Source organism: Ovis aries, chromosome 17, assembly GCF_016772045.2.
Source record: "Ovis aries strain OAR_USU_Benz2616 breed Rambouillet chromosome 17, ARS-UI_Ramb_v3.0, whole genome shotgun sequence".
Taxonomy (NCBI): domain Eukaryota; kingdom Metazoa; phylum Chordata; class Mammalia; order Artiodactyla; family Bovidae; genus Ovis; species Ovis aries.
The window spans coordinates 12,715,857-12,734,466 of NC_056070.1; the positions used below are offsets into that span (position 1 = coordinate 12,715,857).

The 18,610-nt window shown below is 42.1% G+C and overlaps 1 protein-coding gene across 6 annotated transcripts in view; it reads right to left on the minus strand.

Annotated features, from left to right (window-relative positions):
• Positions 1 to 18,610, minus strand: part of MMAA (metabolism of cobalamin associated A) — a 32,381-nt gene that overhangs the window by 4,057 nt on the left and 9,714 nt on the right. For 3 of the 6 annotated variants that reach the window (XM_027956252.3, XM_012097411.4, XM_004017218.6), the window contains exons 2-4: positions 12,238 to 12,741; positions 9,256 to 9,378; positions 3,342 to 3,512 (exon numbers count right to left, since the gene is read on the minus strand). In XM_027956252.3, the coding sequence (XP_027812053.1) occupies positions 3,342 to 3,512; positions 9,256 to 9,378; positions 12,238 to 12,682 (739 nt within the window). In that variant the 5' untranslated portion in view covers positions 12,683 to 12,741. Of the gene's footprint in view, positions 1 to 3,341; positions 3,513 to 9,255; positions 9,379 to 10,446; positions 12,742 to 13,618; positions 15,329 to 18,610 lie in introns of those variants that run through there. The other 3 variants (XM_060400621.1, XM_060400620.1, XM_060400619.1) reach the window with 2 other exon arrangements.

Below are 18,610 nucleotides of genomic sequence, written 5' to 3' on the forward strand. Positions count from 1 at the left end.
GGCTTCCTTTCTGTTTCCTAAACTGCAGTGCCCCCCGACGGGGCCACGCGCACTCACTGCTCTGATTCTCGGTGGAAGGCCCTCTAGCCCCTCTGTTACTCAACTCTAATTCTCCCTTTAAAACTGAGTTCCTCGGTCACCTCGTCTCCAAAGTCTTCCCTGATCCCCTAAATCTGAGCGAGGCTGTGTCACAAACGCTGATCACACAGTAATACAACAGACTGTCGCTCCATAGGAATGTGAGGTTCTCAGTTTTTCCTTTTCAGTATATTCACTGGGTACAACTATGTCCTAGGGATATAAAGATAAAACATGATGTGCCCAAGTACATTAGCTTTCTTAATGAAAACATATTGTAGACATATGACTGCCTTAAGAAAATGGGGTGTTATGTTTTTTGTTTGGTTGTTTGGGTTTTTTTTTTTTGGCCATGCCACAAGGCTTGTGGGATCTTAGTTCCCTGACCAGCAACTGAAACAGGGCCATGGACGTGAAGGCACTGAGTCCTAACCACTGGACCACCATGGAATTCCCAAATTGGGTGTAAAGTAGTGTTTCCACAGGTCATCCTAATGCTGACAGTTCTCCTATGGGCACTGAAAACATACCACCTCATGTCATTACTACACAGATATAAGGCTTATCCTTTGCCAGACTGGATGAATCACAAGCAGGAATCAATATTGCCAGGAGAAATATTAACAACTTCAGATATGCAGATGATACCATTCTAGTGGCAGAAAGTGAAGAAAAACTGAACAGCCTCTTAATGAGGGTGAAAGCAGAAAGTGAAAAAGTTGGCTTGAAACTCAACAATCAAAAGACTAAGACCACGGAATCCAATCCCATCACTTCAGGTAAATAGGGGAAAAAATGGAAGCAGTGACAGATTTTCTTTTCTTGGGCTCCAAAATCACTGCGGATGGTGACTGCAGCCATGAAATTAAAAGACACTTGGTCCTTGAAAGGAAAGCTGTGACAAACCTAGACAGTGTATTAAAAAGCAGAGACATCACTTTGCCAACAAAGGTCCATATAGGCAAAGCTACAGTTTTTCCAGTAGTCATGTATGGATGCTGGGAGTTGGACCATCCAGAAGGCTGAGCACAGAAGAATTGTGGTGCTAGAGAAGACTCTTGAAGAGTCCCCTGGACTACAAGGAGATCAAACCAATTAATCCTAAAGGACATCAACCATGAAGATTCATTAGAAGGACTGATGCTGAAGCTGAATCTCTAATACTTTAGCTACCTGACGCGAAGAGCAGACTCATTGGAAAAGACCCTGATGCCGGGAAAGACTGAAGGTGGCACAGGATGAGACGGTTAGATAGCACCACTGACTCAACAGACATGAGTTTGAGCAAAGTATGGGAGACAGTGGAAGACAGAGGAGTCTGGCAGGCTGAAGTCTATGGGGTTGCAAAGCGCTGGACACAACTTAGTCACTGAACAATAACGAAAAAGGATTATAGCCTACATACTCGTATCTCCTAGAGAGTCTGAGACAGCTTATATTTAATTATCTCTTTAGTAAGTATCTGTTGAATGAACAAAATGAAATTAGTTGTCACTCATCTCTATAGAACGTCCATTATAATAGTGCTTTATTGCGTGAGGAACTCCGCCCATGGCAAAGGTCATGAGGAAGGAGGCTTGGCATTCGCAAAGGCCTGATCAAGCCTCAGGAAACCCCCTGTTCCCGAGCATCTACCCCCAAAACCAGAGTCTACCTACTTTACTGTTTCATGCTCTCACCTACACCTCTAACTTTATGGGGGCTGTTCTCCACCGGTTCTCTCGGAGAAGGAGTAAACGTGCAGCTCCAAGTCAATAAAAATTCCTGGGCGTGACAAGAGTGTTTCAGCTTACGGACTCCTCTGAAGGTTATCTAGCCCGCCTGTATAGGTTCGTCCGGCCACATGTGATTGTTTACAGCCTCCCAACCTGAGAGGCACGAGATGTTTTAGACTTACTAAAGGCAAATTCCTTTGGTAAGTTGGAAATTGTCAGTATAGTGGGTTGGTTAGGAATTATATTGGTGAAGGGTTTTTTCATTTGTTGTGCCAATAATTGCTGCTAATTCCCTGCCCTGGGTGTGACAAGGGTGTCTCAGGTCAAACCTCTCTGCTGGCAAACTAGCTTGTGTGACAGGATTATCCTGTTTACTACCTATCAACCATAAACAGCACAGAGAGTTTGGGATTATTTTGAGAGTCTTAATTAGCATAGGGCTTTTCTCATTGTTGAGTCAATGATTGCAGCCAGGCCTCCATATCCTTAGGTACCTGGGAATATATTAATCAATGTATTTGGAATATAGAAAAGGAAATATAGTAGTTTTTAAGGTTAACAATACTAGACTTTTTGAGTTAATGAATTTTCTCTTTTGTTATAAATCACTGTGTCCTTGCTATGTAAAAATGTAACTTTATCACTATCTTAAGACCAAATAGATCTTAAGGGGAGCACTGGTGAAAGGATTTTCATTTGTTGGGCTGATGTTTGCTGCTAAATCTCCATATTCCCTGCCCTTATAATGAATATAACTAGCATATAGGAGAAATAAGTATTAACCTTTAAGCATATAGGAGAAGTAAGTATTAACCTTTAAGATTAATCATGTTAACCTTGGGTTAAATAAATTCCTTTCTTGACTGTAACTCACTACACCCTCACCCTATAGAAATGCAACTTTATTTGGAGGGTGGTACCTGGTTTAAGAAAAAACACCCTTGGAAAAAATAAGTTTTTTGGTTATCATAAAGACAGGGTCATAAAATGTCAGCAGGTCTCATGGCCAGAAGATGATGTAAAACCCCTAAGACCTTTTTTTTAATACATTTATGTGAAGCACCTGATTTTGATAAAGGTCAGGACTGCTGACCCCCACGTGACTCTGTATTCATCCCTATGTGTAACAAAAGGTATATAAGCAAACCCAAAACTAAAGAAATGGGATCAGTTTCCGCAAAGACTGATTCCCCCATGTCGCTTCTTTCTTGCTCTCCGTTTTTCTGGCTGAATTCCCATCTGGTGCATGGGTACCCACCAAGCCTACTAATTTTGCCTGGGCTTCTAAGATGGGACCGGGGGGGCCTCAGTGCCTCCTCTCTTTCAGGAGAACGGGAAGACGCCTGCAGCCTACGTAGGTGGTGATTGGTATTCCATGTAAACCAAGTTATTCAGCCTCTTTTCTCTGCTAATTTTCTAATCCCTCTCTATCTGTAATTAAATAAGTTATTTCCAAGGATGCCAACTCTGTCCCCACCTTCGAATCACCCTGGATCCACCGGGGCTGGACCTCTGGCACTTTATTGTTATGAAATAGAAAACACTCACCCACAGTTTCAACAAGAATGACGTCATATCCGCCTCCTTCACACAGAAGAATAGCTTCATTTGTGGTCCTCGTCACACCTCCTAAAGTGCCTCTAGTTGGAGACGGCCTGATGTATGCATTCATATCTCTAGATAACTCAGTCATTCGGGTTTTGTCACCTAAGAGTGATCCTGAAACACACAGTTACATTTTACAATCACAGAATACCTATAAGGGCCAGTGATCAATCAGCCAATTCTTAGGGGAAATGCTTTAGGACATTTCTCCCAAAATCTCAAACTATATCTCATACTATAAAACTTTCTTCCAACACAGTGTATTGTAATGATACCAAATCAATCTGTTTAACATTTCCAACCCCTCAAATGGCTCACTGACTAGCGGTTCAAATCTAGATTCTTCAGCCCTGCACTTGGAGGCCCTGAGATTGCCACCTAATTGCTTGTCCAATTCAGCTTCTACTAATCCCCAAACCGAGCTTCCATTTCAGCTGGCGTGGTTTCTTTACTGTCATCTTAACGTGTTTATCAGTATCTAGAGATATGTGCACTTGTCACACCTGGGGGGTTGGGGGTCCTGGTATCTGGCAGGAAGAGACCAAGGATACTGCCGAACATCCTTCAGTGTGCAAGACAACTGTCCACAACATAGAATGTCCTTAACAACTGCCCACAACATAGAGGGCCATTTAAAGAGAAACTGCTTTAATCTGTGTTTGTTGTCTGTAGGCTCATTTCTTACATATTCTGTACACCTAATGCTTGTTCATGGTAGGCAATTAATGCAATACCTATTGAACAGAACCGGTGCTGTTTCAGGGCTTACTTGCAGGTATTTTGGCAAACATCAGTACCTGCAAATTCTAATAGACTGAGAGCTCTAGAACGAGTGAGATTACCTTGTATCTTCTTTTTGTTAGTACATAGTAACATTTCCCGAGTTTGATCCCTGGGTCAGGAAGATCCCCTGGAGAAGCTAATGGCAACCAACTCTAGTATCCGTGCCTGGAGAACTCCATGGACAGAGGAGCCTGGCGGGCTACCGTCCATGGGGTCGAAAAGAGTCGGACACAACTGAACAACTAAGCACATAACATCTGAAGGGGGTGGGTGCTGTGCTAACCTGAATTTTAATTTCAGCTTAACAGCTGACTTTTCCAAGGCTGATGCTAAACACTGAGGCGTTCCTTAAAGAGATGATCTTTTCCCTGATGAGTCCAATTTCAAATTCTCATAGGTTCTAATTCTAGAGCATATACCTACGACAGAGCTCAACTACCATATTTACTGTACATAAAATATTCTAAGGTAGTTTTCTGGGTGAAATAATCTCTGTGTAAGTCAACAATCTGCCAAAGCTATACTTTAAATTATTATCCTATAGATTCCCTACACACCAAACTAAACATTTATGGAATTACTGTCCCATATAGCTGTCTGTCAGTAAATCCAAAACTGTTGACTGCAGGCCCTTAGGGAGGTCTCCAAACTTCCATTGCAGGGGGCCTGTGATTTCAAAATACAATAAGGGTTGACAATAGCTTCTCAAACTTCAGTTCAGTTCAGTTGCTCAGTCATGTCTGACTCTTTGCAACCCCATAAATTGCAGCACGCCAGGCCTCCCTGTCCATCACCAACTCCCGGAATTCACTCAGACTGGTGTCCATCGACTCAGTGATGCCATCCAGACATCTCATCCTCTGTCGTCCCCTTCTCCTCCTGCCCCTAGTACTTCCCAGCATGAAAGTCTTTTCCAATGAGTCAACTCTTCACATCAGGTGGCCAAAGTACTGGAGTTTCAGCTTTCGCATCATTCCTTCCAAAGAAATCCCAGGGCTGATCTCCTTCAGAACGGACTGGTTGGATCTCCTTGCAGTCCAAGGGACTCTCAAGAGTCTTCTCCAACACCACACTTCAAAAGAATCAATTCTTCAGCACTCAGCCTTCTTCACAGTCCAACTCTCACATCCATACATGACTACTGGAAAAACCATAGCCTTGACTAGACGGACCTTAGTCCGCAAAGTAATGTCTCTGCTTTTCAATATGCTATCTAGGTTGGTCATAACTTTTCTTCCAAGGAGTAAGCGTCTTTTAATTTCATGGCTGCAGTCATCATCTGCAGTGATTTTGGGGCCCAGAAAAATAAACTCTAACACTGTTTCCACTGTTTCCCCATCTATGTCCCATGAAGTGATGGGACCGGAGGCCACGATATTCGTTTTCTGAATGTTGAGCTTTAAGCCAACTTTTTCACTCCCCTCTTTCACTTTCATCAAGAGGCTTTTAGTTCCTCTTCACTTTCTGCCATAAGGGTGGTGTCATCTGCATATCTGAGGTTATTGATATTTCTCCTGGCAATCTTGATTCCAGCCTGTGTTTCTTCCAGTCCAGCGTTTCTCATGATGTACTCCGCATAGAAGTTAAATAAGCAGGGTGACAGTATACAGCCTTGACATACTCCTTTTCCTATTTGGAACCAGTCTGTTGTTCCATGTGCAATTCTAACTGTTGCTTCCTGACCTGCATACAGATTTCTCAAGAGGCAGGTCAGGTGGTCTGGTATTCCCATCTCTTTCAGAATTTTCCAGTTTATTGTGATCCACACAGTCAGAGGCTTTGGCATAGTCAATAAAGCAGAAATAGATGTTTTTCTCGAACTCTCTTGCTTTTCCATGATCCAGCAGATGTTGGCAATTTGATCTCTGGTTCCTCGGCCTTTTCTAAAACCAGCTTGAACATCTGGAAGTTCATGGTTCACATATTGCTGAAGCCCAGCTTGGAGAATTTTGAGCATTACTTTGCTAGCATGTGAGATGAGTGCAATTGTGCAGTAGTTTGAGCATTCTTTGGCACTGCCTTTCTTTGGGATTGGAATGAAAGCTGATCTTTTCCAGTCCTGTGGCCACTGCTGAGTTTTCCAAATTTGCTGGCATATTGAGTGCAGCACGTTCACAATATTATCTTTCAGGATTTGAAATAGCTCAACTGGAATTCCATCACCTCCACTAGCTTTGTTCGTAGTGATACTAAGGCCCACTTGCTAAGGCCCACTTGACTTCACATTCCAGGATGTCTGGCTCTAGGTGAGTGATCACAGCATTGTGATTATCTGGGTCATGAAGATCTTTTTTGTGTAGTTCTTCTGTGTATTCTTGCCCCCTCTTCTTAATATCTTCTGCTTCTGTTAGGTCCATACCATTTCTGTCCTTTATCGACCCCATCTTTGCATGAAATGTTCCCTTGGTATCTCTAATTTTCTTGAAGAGATCTCTAGTCTTTCCCATTCTGTTCTTATCCTCTATTTCTTTGCACTGATCGCTGAAGGCGGCTTTCTTAACTCTTCTTACTATTCTTTGGAACTCTGCATTCAGATGCTTATATCTTTCCTTTTCTCCTTTGCTTTTTGCTTTTCTTCTTTTCACAGCTATTTGTAAGGCATCCCCAGATAGCCATTTTGCTTTTTTGCATTTCTTTTCCATGGAGATGGTCTTGATCCCTGTCTCCTGTATAATGTCACGAACCTCATTCCATAGTTCATCAGGTACTCTATCTATGAGATCTAGGCCCTTAAATCTATTTCTCACTTCCACTGTATAATCATAAGGGATTTGATTTAGGTCATACCTGAATGGTCTAGCAGTTTTCCCTACTTTTCTTCAACTTAAGTCTGAATTTGGTAATAAGGAGTTCATGATCTGAGCCACAGTCAGCTCCTGGTCTTGTTTTTGCTGACTGTATAGAGATTCTCCATATTTGGCTGCAAAGAATATAGTCAATCTGATTTCAGTGTTGACCATCTGGTGATGTCCATGTGTAGAGCCTTCTCTTGTGTTGTTGGAAGAGGGTGTTTGCTATGACCAGTGCATTTTCTTGGCAAAACTTTATCAGCCTTTGCCCTGCTTCATTCCGCATTCCAAGGCCAAATTTGCCTGTTACTCCAGGTGTTTCTTGACTTCCTACTTTTGCATTCCAGTCCCCTAGAATGAAAAGGACATCTTTTTGGGGTGTTAGTTCTAAAAGGTCTTGTAGGTCTTCATAGAACCGTTCAACTTCAGCTTCTTCAGCGTTGCTGGTTGGGGCATAGACTTGGATTACCGTGATACTGAATGGTTTGCCTTGGAGACGAACAGAGATCATTCAATGGAATGCTATTTTCAAATGTTTATGTACTGTTGCGATGATAAGGTAAGACTGGAGTGTCCTGTTTATCTTTATGTAGTTTTTTCTTTCAAAGTCTATGTATTTTCACCTGAAAAGGTGATCATTTTTGGTTTGAGAAAAGTAAAAAAACACACGGCTATGCAGCTTTAATTAGACTACCTTTTTAAAAAAGATATTTATTTTTAAATTTTTATTTACTTTTTTGGCTGCACTACGCAGCATTTGAGCTCTTAGCTCCCCAACCAGGGATTGAACCTGTGCCCCTGGAAATGAAAGTGCAGAGTCTTCACCACGGGACCACCAGGGAAGTCCCAGTCAGATTATCTTATGTCACCATTTCTGCTACTTCCATCTCAAGCTACTGCTTTCTTTTGCTATTCAAAGTATGATAGAGTATTTATGAAGGTGAGGAGAAAAGCCTTTGCACCTATATGGAAATAAAGACCACTGTAAATAAATTCTTTATACCTTATTAATACTTTACACCTGCTAGTACTTACCTTTAACAAAGTTCTTAGACTATAAAAAAAGATAATGCACTGACATGGATTTAATCTTGAACTCTGCAAGTATGAATTTTATTTTATGGTTAACCTTTTCATTATAGTGAATCAAAAACTGTGAATGTTACCAGCTAAATTTCTCAATGGGTGGTAATAGGAATTGCTATCTACCTGTCTGCTGATCTAAAGCCCCTAAAATATGATGATGATATCTTTATTTTTTTTAGCATTAAACCCACAGGATATAAAACAACCCTTCCACAAAGCATGCTGAATTTCCCCCTTCACAACACGCATTACCCTGTAATGGCCTGTGTGCACCTATTTTCCTCACAAGATATAAAGTTCCACAAGGCCAAGAGGACTGTGTCTTATTCACCATTAAATAACACAGCATGTCCTTTGCACAGGGTCTCGCTGTATGTGCTAAAATACTTGTTAAATGAGTAATTGCATGTGAGATGCTTAAATCATAAAGAGAAGGGAAGAAAAAGCTTTCCTGAGTATTTATACAGCATGCTTTATGTTTCCCTTAAATGACCCTTTTGGGAACTAAGTTTATCCATTTTACCTCTGATGAGCTGCAAATTAAGCTTTGAGTGACTGCATGACCTCCAATCAGTAAGTAATTGCACAGCACCATGTGCAGCATACTGGGCTAAGTGCCGTGGGGAACCGCAGTATATCACAAGGTCCTTCTAAGAGCTTTCTGTGTAACTGACAAAGTAGTAGAAACAGGTGACAGGTTAGATAGGGCATGAAGATTTTTTTTCTTTAAGCTTAAAAGAAGTTACAACAATATGAGGAAATGAGTGACCGAGACGTCATTTTCTGTACTTCGCAGGGGTTGATGCAGGCAGGAAAGCCAACAGGAGGGAAAAGGGGCTGAGCCCCAGGTGTGACAGAGAAAGCACTGACATTGGCTTTTGCTTATCTTCAACTTCTGGCACTGTTCCCCTAGCTCTCTACGCACCCAGCTTACTCCTGGGGGACCTGGAAGCTAACTTCCTCTGGAAAACCCGACGACCCAAACCATTTCCCTCAGTCTCCACCTTGCCCCCTGAACTCTCTAGTTCACTGATACCAAACTCAAATCTGGTTCAATCTGCCTCTAAACTGTAACAGAGAGCTGGCCCCAGGAGCCCCTGCTCTGCAATTTACAAAGAAACCAGTGATACTCACCACCACTAGTACAAGAAGGGCCCACGCCCCTGCTGTGCAGTTTATAAAGAACCTGTGATACTCACCACCACTAGTGCAAGAAGAAGGGTCCACAGCCAGCACAGATAATTTGTGTCCTCTCTCAGTGAGCATTTTTCCAAAATATTCTATAAAGGTTGATTTTCCAGCACCAGGAGGCCCAGACAATCCTACAGTGGAGAGTTTGTAATTTAATGAAATAAAATGAAATCAGCACAATAAGTTTCATTAGACTAAAATCTTAGGCTTCCATTTCTCCTAATTTATTAAAACCACCATTAACTCAGTTTAACATTTCCTAAAGCAGTAAATGAAAATCTACCTATTTATCTACTCCCTGAGTAACAGGGATACACAGAGGAAATGATTCTGAGTTCCATACATTCACCAGATTCACTTGTAAAAATTACTAAATGTGATTTTCTTTTTTACTATAATGTAGATCTTTGGGGGCTGATTTCATTTCCTATGTTGTTACTGTGCTCAATTTCTACAGTATCTGCCCACCTCTCACCATGATCAGCAATTATTCCACCCACCCCGATGCCATGTTCCCATTTGAAAAACAACTCTTTACTCCAGAAATTCCCAGTAACTGAGAAACTAACTTTCTATTTACGAAAGATAATTCCTCATCTTACCCGTAACTCAAAGAAATAATATAAACTGAATCCTGGGGAAAAAACTATATGAAGAGAGAAATACCCCTATTTGGAGGGTCCATAGAGCTTAGAAGGTGAAAACACAAACTCTGCAGCCAGTTGGCCTGTTCTGTTTCTAGCCTTGCCTCTCATGAGATGTGTAATCTTGGGCAAGTCACTTAATCATTTTGTACGCTGAGTATTCTGTGCCATAAAATGGATGTAAGAGCACCTTTAGGTTATTGTGAGGATTAGATGAGTTAATTTTGCAATATGTTTAGAACAGCACATGGTGTCAAGAGAGATATATAACTATGTTCAATAAAAACTATAAAACATAAGGACTTAATTGTAACTACACTCAAAAGTTTTGAGGGCAGGTCTCTGTCTTAATGGGTGCTGAATAAACATTTGTTGCTTTAATTTATGCTGGTGATAAAACAACTGCAACAAAGACCCAGGTTTATCTGGCCTCATAAGATCAAGAAGGAAGAACCAGAAGAGTGCTGTAAATTTCCATGAAATTAAAAGATGCTTGTTCCTTGGAAGAAAAGCTATAACAAGCCTAGACAGCATATTAAAAAGCAGAGACATTACTTTGCCAACAAAGGTCCAGATAGAAGAATTGATGCTTTCGAACTGTGGTGCTGGAGAAGACTCTTGAGGGTCCCTCGGACAGCAAGGAGATCAAACCAGTCAATCCTAAGGGAAACCAACCCTGAATACTCATTGGAAGGACTGATGCTGAAGCTGAAGTTCCAATACTCTGGCCACCTGATGCAAAGGGCCAACTCATCGGAAAAGACCCTGATACTGGGAAAGGTTGTGGCAGGAGGAGAAAGGGGTGACAGAGGATGAGATGGTTGGATGGCATGACAGATCCAATGGACGTGAGTTTGAGCAGACTCCAGGAGACAGTGAAGGATGGAGATGCCTGGCGTGCTACAGTCCATGGGGTTGCAAAGAGTCAGACACGACTGAGCAACTGAACAACAACAGTTAGGTGTGAGTTGCTCGTTAACTCTAGGTATTTCTGGACATTTTCTCTTCAAAGATTCTCTACAGCCAATAAGTAAACACTTGATCATAACTGGAATTTCTCTATGGGAGTTTGCTATTTTATCTGTCTACAATACATAATGATTATTAACATCCACTGTAGTACCTTCAAAAAGAGACACCTCTCAGTGAGGGCAGAAGAATAAGATGTAGGAAAAATGTGGACTAGTACAAACAGCAGTTGGTGGGCTCTTTTTGAAATTATCTTTAAAGTATTCTGGCACCATTATCCCCAAAATCTAGGTTTTAGCTCTATACTGCAAATAAACTGAGATATGAGTATAATGTAATGCCAATCCATTTTAAAGCGTATTTACTCACTCCTCAAAAACGTTCTGCACTTTGTCCACCACTTCTACTTGTTTTAAGTGGGAGGGTTGGTTGGAATCACTTAAGTCTGCCATCATGAAAAGCACGCATCCTACCCAAAACTGACCTGCTTAATTCCTTCTGGTCAAACACATCTACATTGTTCTAGACTCCACGATTGTGAAAATATAACAAGCTTATTTGCAATTACAGAAACAGGTCAACTGTTCACGAGATCAAGTGAACATTTTAGATAGTATATGAACATGGAGTCACCTTTAAAATACATTTGGGTATTGAGATGACTATGCTTAGAGCCATTTCCGAAACTCTTAATAAAAAAGTATCTGACAGAAGTGAAACTGGCCTGGAGAAAGACTAATGAAACACCTAAGAAGCATAATTTTGAAATGTGATAAGGACAATTATGGTTGATATAATCCCAACCACAAGGAATTCACTTTAGACTATTAAGCAGAAATTCTGCTGAGAGAAGGGACGAAACCAGTGGACACTTCTTCCTACACCTGTTTCTACTCTGGAAGCCACAGCAAAGGAAGTGTTAGTCGCTCAGTCACGTCCAACTCTTGAGACCCCACGGACCATAGCCCGCCAGGCTCCTCTGTCCATGGATTTCTCCAGGCAACAATACTGGAGTAGGTTCCCATTCCCTTCTCCAGGGAATCTTCCCAACCCAGGGACTGAACCTGGGTCTCCTGCATTGGAGGCAGATGCTTTACCATCTGAGCCACTAGGGAAATCCATAGCAAGGTCTCTGCCAAAATAGAAATCTCATATTATTCACTTAAAATACAGAGCCTTGGTTCAAATGGCCATGGCATTTTCCCTCCACACCAATATAACAAGACTAATGTTTGCAAAGAAAAGGCCTCTAAAAGTCATTCCAAACTTCTGCAAGAAAAAAAAAAATCCCCTTTAAATCATAAGCTATTTAGACTTATTTTAAAAGAAGAGAATTTTGAAAAATATGTACTGAAGAAAAAAAAAAAAAAGACTGACCCACTCGAAATGCTAGTGGTTTTCCTTTATTTAATTTTTCTTGTTCTCTGTTGTGGGCTAATACTTTCTGAAGAAGCACCTGAGCTAACTCCTTTTTCCTGCTGTGTGTTGATTCTACAAGAGTTATGGCCTCCGCTAAACAGGCCCTTTGGCCTTGGATTAAACCAGCATAGAGCTTATCCACCAGTCTTTGTTCTTTATCAGAAAGTCCTTCTGTGTGTTCCTCTAAGGTTGTCTGCAAACATAATTTTCTTGTTAAACCATTCGATGGCAGCATCCACTTTGCCCAATGGAGTCCAGGAGAACTGAGCAGCTGAGCACACAGGATTCCAGATCCGAGGTGAGGACTTGGGTGAAAGATGAAGCGGTAACGTCGGAAAGGTGTTCTCAAAAGGCCTTTTAGGAAGTGCTGGTGAGGACGCTGGAGCAGCATGGGAATATTCATTGTGCTTGTAATTGAAGAAAACGCTGGATGGTTTTTGGTTCAGTGTGATTTGTGACTCCCTAAGAGAGGAAAAAACAAAACAAAACAAAACGTATTTCACCAGTTCAACATCCAACTAAGATATTAAAGTGGTGAAGTGGCAAGCTTAGTGTCCTCCCTAGATTCCAAAACACACAGAATCACGGATTTTGATAGTACAAAGGCATAAAAGTTTCTTTCCAAACTTAAGAGTGAAGACTCCCACCTTGTCCAGAGTTAATATTCAGAGTCACCCAAACCATGAAACTGTTGCTCTGCTGTGAAGTGCACAGCACATTAAACTTTTCTTTTAAACAAAAACCAAACTGACCCCCTCTCCCCCCAAAACCCACAACCTATTAGGATAGAAACTTTATATAATGGTTATTTTCTTCTGTCTGCAAACCTTTTATTTATCATAACAATTTCCTCAGACTGAATATACCTTATTTTGAAACTCATTCAATAGGTTAAAAAAAAAATCCCTTTTTTATTCATCTCCCCAAATGCAAAGTGCCTAGTAATACACGCGTTGAGGTATAAGTTTAGATCCATGTACATATTCAACGGGCTTCCCTGGTAGCACAGCTGGTAAAGAATCCACCTGCAATGCAGGAGACCCTGGTTCGATTCTTGGGTTGGGAAGATGCCCTGGAGAAGGGACAGGCTGCCCACTCCAGTATTGAGGCTTCCCTGGTGGCTGAGATGATGAAGGATCCACCTGCAATGCAGGAGATGTGGATCCAGTCGCTGGGGTGGGAAGATCCCCTGGAGGAGGGCATGGCAGCCCACGCCAGTGCTTGTGCCTGGAGAATCCCATGGCCAGGGAAGCCTGGTGGGCCACAGTCCATGGGGTCGCAAGGAGTGGGACACAACTGAGCGACGGAGCGCAGCACAGCACGCATTCAACAGACTCACCTGGAACACAGACAGACGCCAGGGACGGTCTGACATTCCACAGAGACCACCACAACCACCGCCACAAGCCTTTGCGGGAAATGAACTGCGGGCTTTCTGGAACCCGATCCAGTGTGGGGATGCTCAAAGTATGGAAAGAACCACTTGGGTGCTTATGAAAACTACATACCCCAGCCCCAAGAATTAGAATCTCTGTGGGTAAGCACACTAAAGTCTGAACAACTATGGGTCTGGACAGGGTGCTTTACTTAGATGTACTGGTATTCTGCTTCAGACTGTATTAGACAGTGAAGGCTCACAGGGCCCACGGAGAGTCAGTAGAGTGCAGAGGCTATGGGCCACGGCCCCTCGGCATCTCTGCCACTTGAGCAACAACGACCTTGGGCAAGCCACTTAACCACTGTGTGCCTCAGCTTCCTCTCTAGTTAAGAGAACAGATCAAGGGCTAGGAAAGCTGTGAGAACAAAACGAGTTAATTCATATAGACAGCTGGGGACAGTGCCTAGCACAGAGTAAGAGCTTAATAAACTTTATTAGCTTAATAAACTTAATTAGCGTTTATTCTTGAGATGCCAACTTATAAAACTTTAGTAAAAAGTATGTCAGGCAAATGACATATAATACTTAAGTCTGCATTCATGAGTATTTGAAATTTTTGGTTTTCAAGTACCATGTAGCACAATGAAATAAATTCCTTTATTGCCCTAAAGTGCCTCTCTAAATTACATTCCAAGGCCAGCAGAAAATTAATTTTAACTAAATAACAGTTTTATTAGGAGAAAAAAAGAAACATTTTAAGATTTTTTTATTGTTAGAACTATAACGGCTCATCATTTTTCTATTAGTCTTATTCTAAAAGTACAATTTAATTTAAAACGTGTAAAAATGTATCCAAAAGTTCAAAACATCCACTACTACCCTTCACAAAGGGTAATTTGTGAAGAAATACACAAAGAGACATTTAAAACAAAAACAGTTAAGAGGGACTCTCTTTTGGAAGCTCTCTTCGAGACGTTAAACACACTTCTCATCCACACCACTATCACTACCAGCAAACTGGACGTGCACAGGCAAGGCGATCTTCTGAGCAGTACTACCGTCCACGCCCCACGCCAGGTTACAAGAATAACAGTGATGATAATTTTTCGATGGTGGTGACAATGATATTTTATTATGCTCCAGTCACCGTACTATAAACTTCTATATTAGCACCCGAAGGCTGCTGTAACAGTTACTGTAAACTCAGTGGATTAAACCCACAGAAACCTATCGTCTCATGGTTCTGGAGGTGGGAAGTCGGAGACCAAAATGCTAGGAGGACATCGCTCCCTCTGAAGGCTCTAGACGGAGACTCTTCCCTGCTCCTCCCAGCTTCCTGGGGCATCAGGGGCTCCTCAGCTCATAGTTAAGACTCCAATATCTGCCTCCTTCTTCACATGGCCTACTCTTTGTGTCTCTCTTCTGTGTGGGTATTTGTCACTGAATTGGGCCCATTCAGATAATCCAAGATGGTCTCATCCCAAGGTCTTCAACTTAATTATATCTGCAAAGATCCTTTTTCCAAAGACAATCACATTCTCCAGTTCCAGAGATTAGGACATGGACAAATCATTTTGGAGACCAACATTCACTCCACTACACCTCCTTTGGTGGACTGCCTCATTATCTTACCCTAAATGGGTAAGACCCTAAATGGTCTAAACCCAGCACTTCAACAGCTCAGAGTACTTCAAACACTGTGTTCAGAGAAAGAGCAATGGACTGTGAGAACAGACAAGGTCATGGAAAAGAACTTTCCTGGGGCAGAAGAAGGTTCAAAGTCACCGAGGAGTCAATGGCGGGCCTGGGTATGAAAGGTTAAATAAAGCTGCAGAAGGATGAGGCAGGCCTTCCAGGCTGAGGACGTACTTACAGAGGCTGAGCTTGGCCTCTACCACATCAGAGACGACTGAGGAACTCAAAGAAGCAGACACTGGGCATATGTATTGGGTTGGCCAAAAAGTTTGTTTGGGTTTTTCAGGCTGTTACAGGAACACATGAATGACCTCCCTGGCCAACCCAATATATGGAACTAGTGCTGCCCGGGCGCAGGAGGGCCAAGAGGAGCTACTCCACATTCAAGGTCAGGAGGGGCAACCTTATCCAAGGTAAGGAGCAGTGCCTGCACTTTGCTGGAGCAGCCGTGAAGAGTTACCCCACATCCAAGGTAAGAGAAACCCAAGTAAGATGGTAGGTGTTGCAAGAGGGCATCAGAGGGCAGACACACTGAAACCATAATCACAGAAAACTAGTCAATCTAATCACATGGACCACAGCCTTGTCTAACTCAATGAACCTAAGCCTTGTCCTGTGGGGCCACCCAAGACGGGCGGGTCATGGTGGAGAGGTCTGACACAATGTGGTCCACTGGAGAAGGGAATGGCAAACCACTTCAGTATTCTTGCTTTGAGAACCCCATGAACAGTATGAAAAGGCAAAATGATAGGATACTGAAAAAGGAACTCTCCAGGTCGGTAGGTGCCCAATAAGCTACAGGAGATCAGTGGAGAAATAACTCCAGAAACAATGAAGGGGTGGAGCCAAAGCCAAAACAATAGCCAGTTGTGGACGTGACTGGTGATAGAACTAAGGTCCAATGCTGTAAAGAGCAATACTGCATAAGAACCTGGAATGTTAGGTCCATGAATCAAGGCAAACTGGAAGTGATCAAACAGGAGATGGCAAGGGTGAACGTCAACATTCTAGGAATCAGCGAACTAAAATGGACTGGAATGGGTGAATTTAACTCAGATGACCATTATATCTATTAGTGTGGGCAGGAATCCCTCAGAAGAAATGGAGTAGCCATCATGGTCAACAGAAGAGTCCGAAATGCAGTACTTGGATGCAATCTCAAAAATGAATGATCTCTGTTCATTTCCAAGGCAAACCATTCAACATCACAGTGATCCAAGCCTATGCCCCAACCAGTAATGCTGAAGAAGCTGAAGTTGAATGGTTCTATGAAGACCTACAAGATCTTTTAGAACTAACACCCAAAAAAGATGTCCTTTTCATTCTAGGGGACTGGAATGCAAAAGTAGGAAGTCAAGAAACACCTGGAGTAACAGGCAAATTTGGCCTTGGAATACAGAATGAAGCAGGGCAAAGGCTAATAGAGTTTTGCCAAGAGAATGCAAACACCCTCTTCCAACAACACAAGAGAAGACTCTACACATGGACATCACCAGATGGTCAACACCGAAATCAGACTGATTATATTCTTTGCAGCCAAAGATGGAGAAGCTCTATACAGTCAGCAAAAATAAGACCAGGAGCTGACTGTGGTTCAGATCATGAACTCCTTATTGCCAAATTCAGACTTAAATTGAAGAAAGTAGGGAAAACCACTAGACCATTCAGGGATGACCTCAATCAAATCCCGATGATTATACAGTGGAAGTGAGAAATAGATTTTAGGGACTAGATCTGATAGACAGAGTGCCTGATGAACTATGGAATGAGGTTCGTGACATTGTACAGGAGACAGGGATCAAGACCATCCCCATGGAAAAGAAATGCAAAAAAGCAAAAAGGCTGTCTGAGGAGGCCTTACAAATAGCTGTGAAAAGAAGAAAAGCAAAAAGCAAAGGAGAAAAGGAAAGATATAAGCATCTGAATGCAGAGTTCCAAAGAATAGCAAGGAGAGATAAGAAAGCCTTCCTCAGTGATCAGTGCAAAGAAATAGAGGAAAACAACAGAATAGGAAAGACTAGAGATCTCTTCAAGAAAATTAGAGATACCAAGGGAACATTTCATGCAAAGATGGGGTCGATAAAGGACAGAAATGGTATGGAGCTAACAAAAGCAGAAGATATTAAGAAGAGGTGGCAAGAATACACAGAAGAACTGTACAAAAAAGATCTTCATGACCAAGATAATCACGATGGTGTGATCACTCACCTAGAGCCAGACATCCTGGAATGTGAAGTCAAGTGGGCCTTAGAAAGCATCACTATGAACAAAGCTAGTGGAGGTGATGGAATTCCAGTGGAGCTGTTTCCAATCCTGAAAGATGATGCTGTGAACGTGCTGCACTCAATACGCCAGCAAATTTGGAAAACTCAGCAGTGGCCACAGGACTGGAAAAGGTCAGTTTTCATTCCAATCCCAAAGAAAGGCAATGCCAAAGAATGCTCAAGCTACCGCACAATTGCACTCATCTCACATGCTAGTAAAGTAATGCTCAAAATTCTCCAAGCCAGGCTTCAGCAATATGTGAACCATGAACTTCCAGATGTTCAAGCTGGTTTTAGAAAAGGCAGAGGAACCAGAGATCAAATTGCCAACATCCGCTGGATCATGGAAAAAGCAAGAGAGTTCCAGAAAAACATCTATTTCTGCTTTATTGACTATGCCAAAGCCTTTGACTGTGTGGATCACAATAAACTGTGGAAAATTCTGAAAGAGATGGGAATACAGACCACCTGACCTGCCTCTTGAGAAACCTATATGCAGGTCAGGAAGCAACAGTTAGAATTGCACATGGAACAACAGACTGGTTCCAAATAGGAAAAGGAGTATGTCAAGGCTGTATATTGTCACCATGCTTATTTAGCTTATATGCAGAGTATATCATGAGAAACACTGGGCTGGAAGAAGCACAAGCTGGAATCAAGATTGCCGGGAGAAATATCAATCACCTCAGATATGCAGATGACACCACCCTTATGGCAGAAAGTGAAGAGGAACTAAAAAGCCTCTTGATGAAAGTGAAAGAGGGGAGCGAAAAAGTTGGCTTAAACCTCAACATTCAGAAAACTAAGATCATGGCATCTGGTCCCATCACTTCATGGCAAATAGATGGGGAAACAATGTTAACAGTGACAGACTTTTTTTTTGTGGGGCTCCAAAATCACTGCAGATGGTGACTGCAGCCATGAAATTAAAAAATGTTTGCTCCTTGGAAGAAAAGATATGACCAACCTAGACAGCATATTAAAAAGCAGAGAC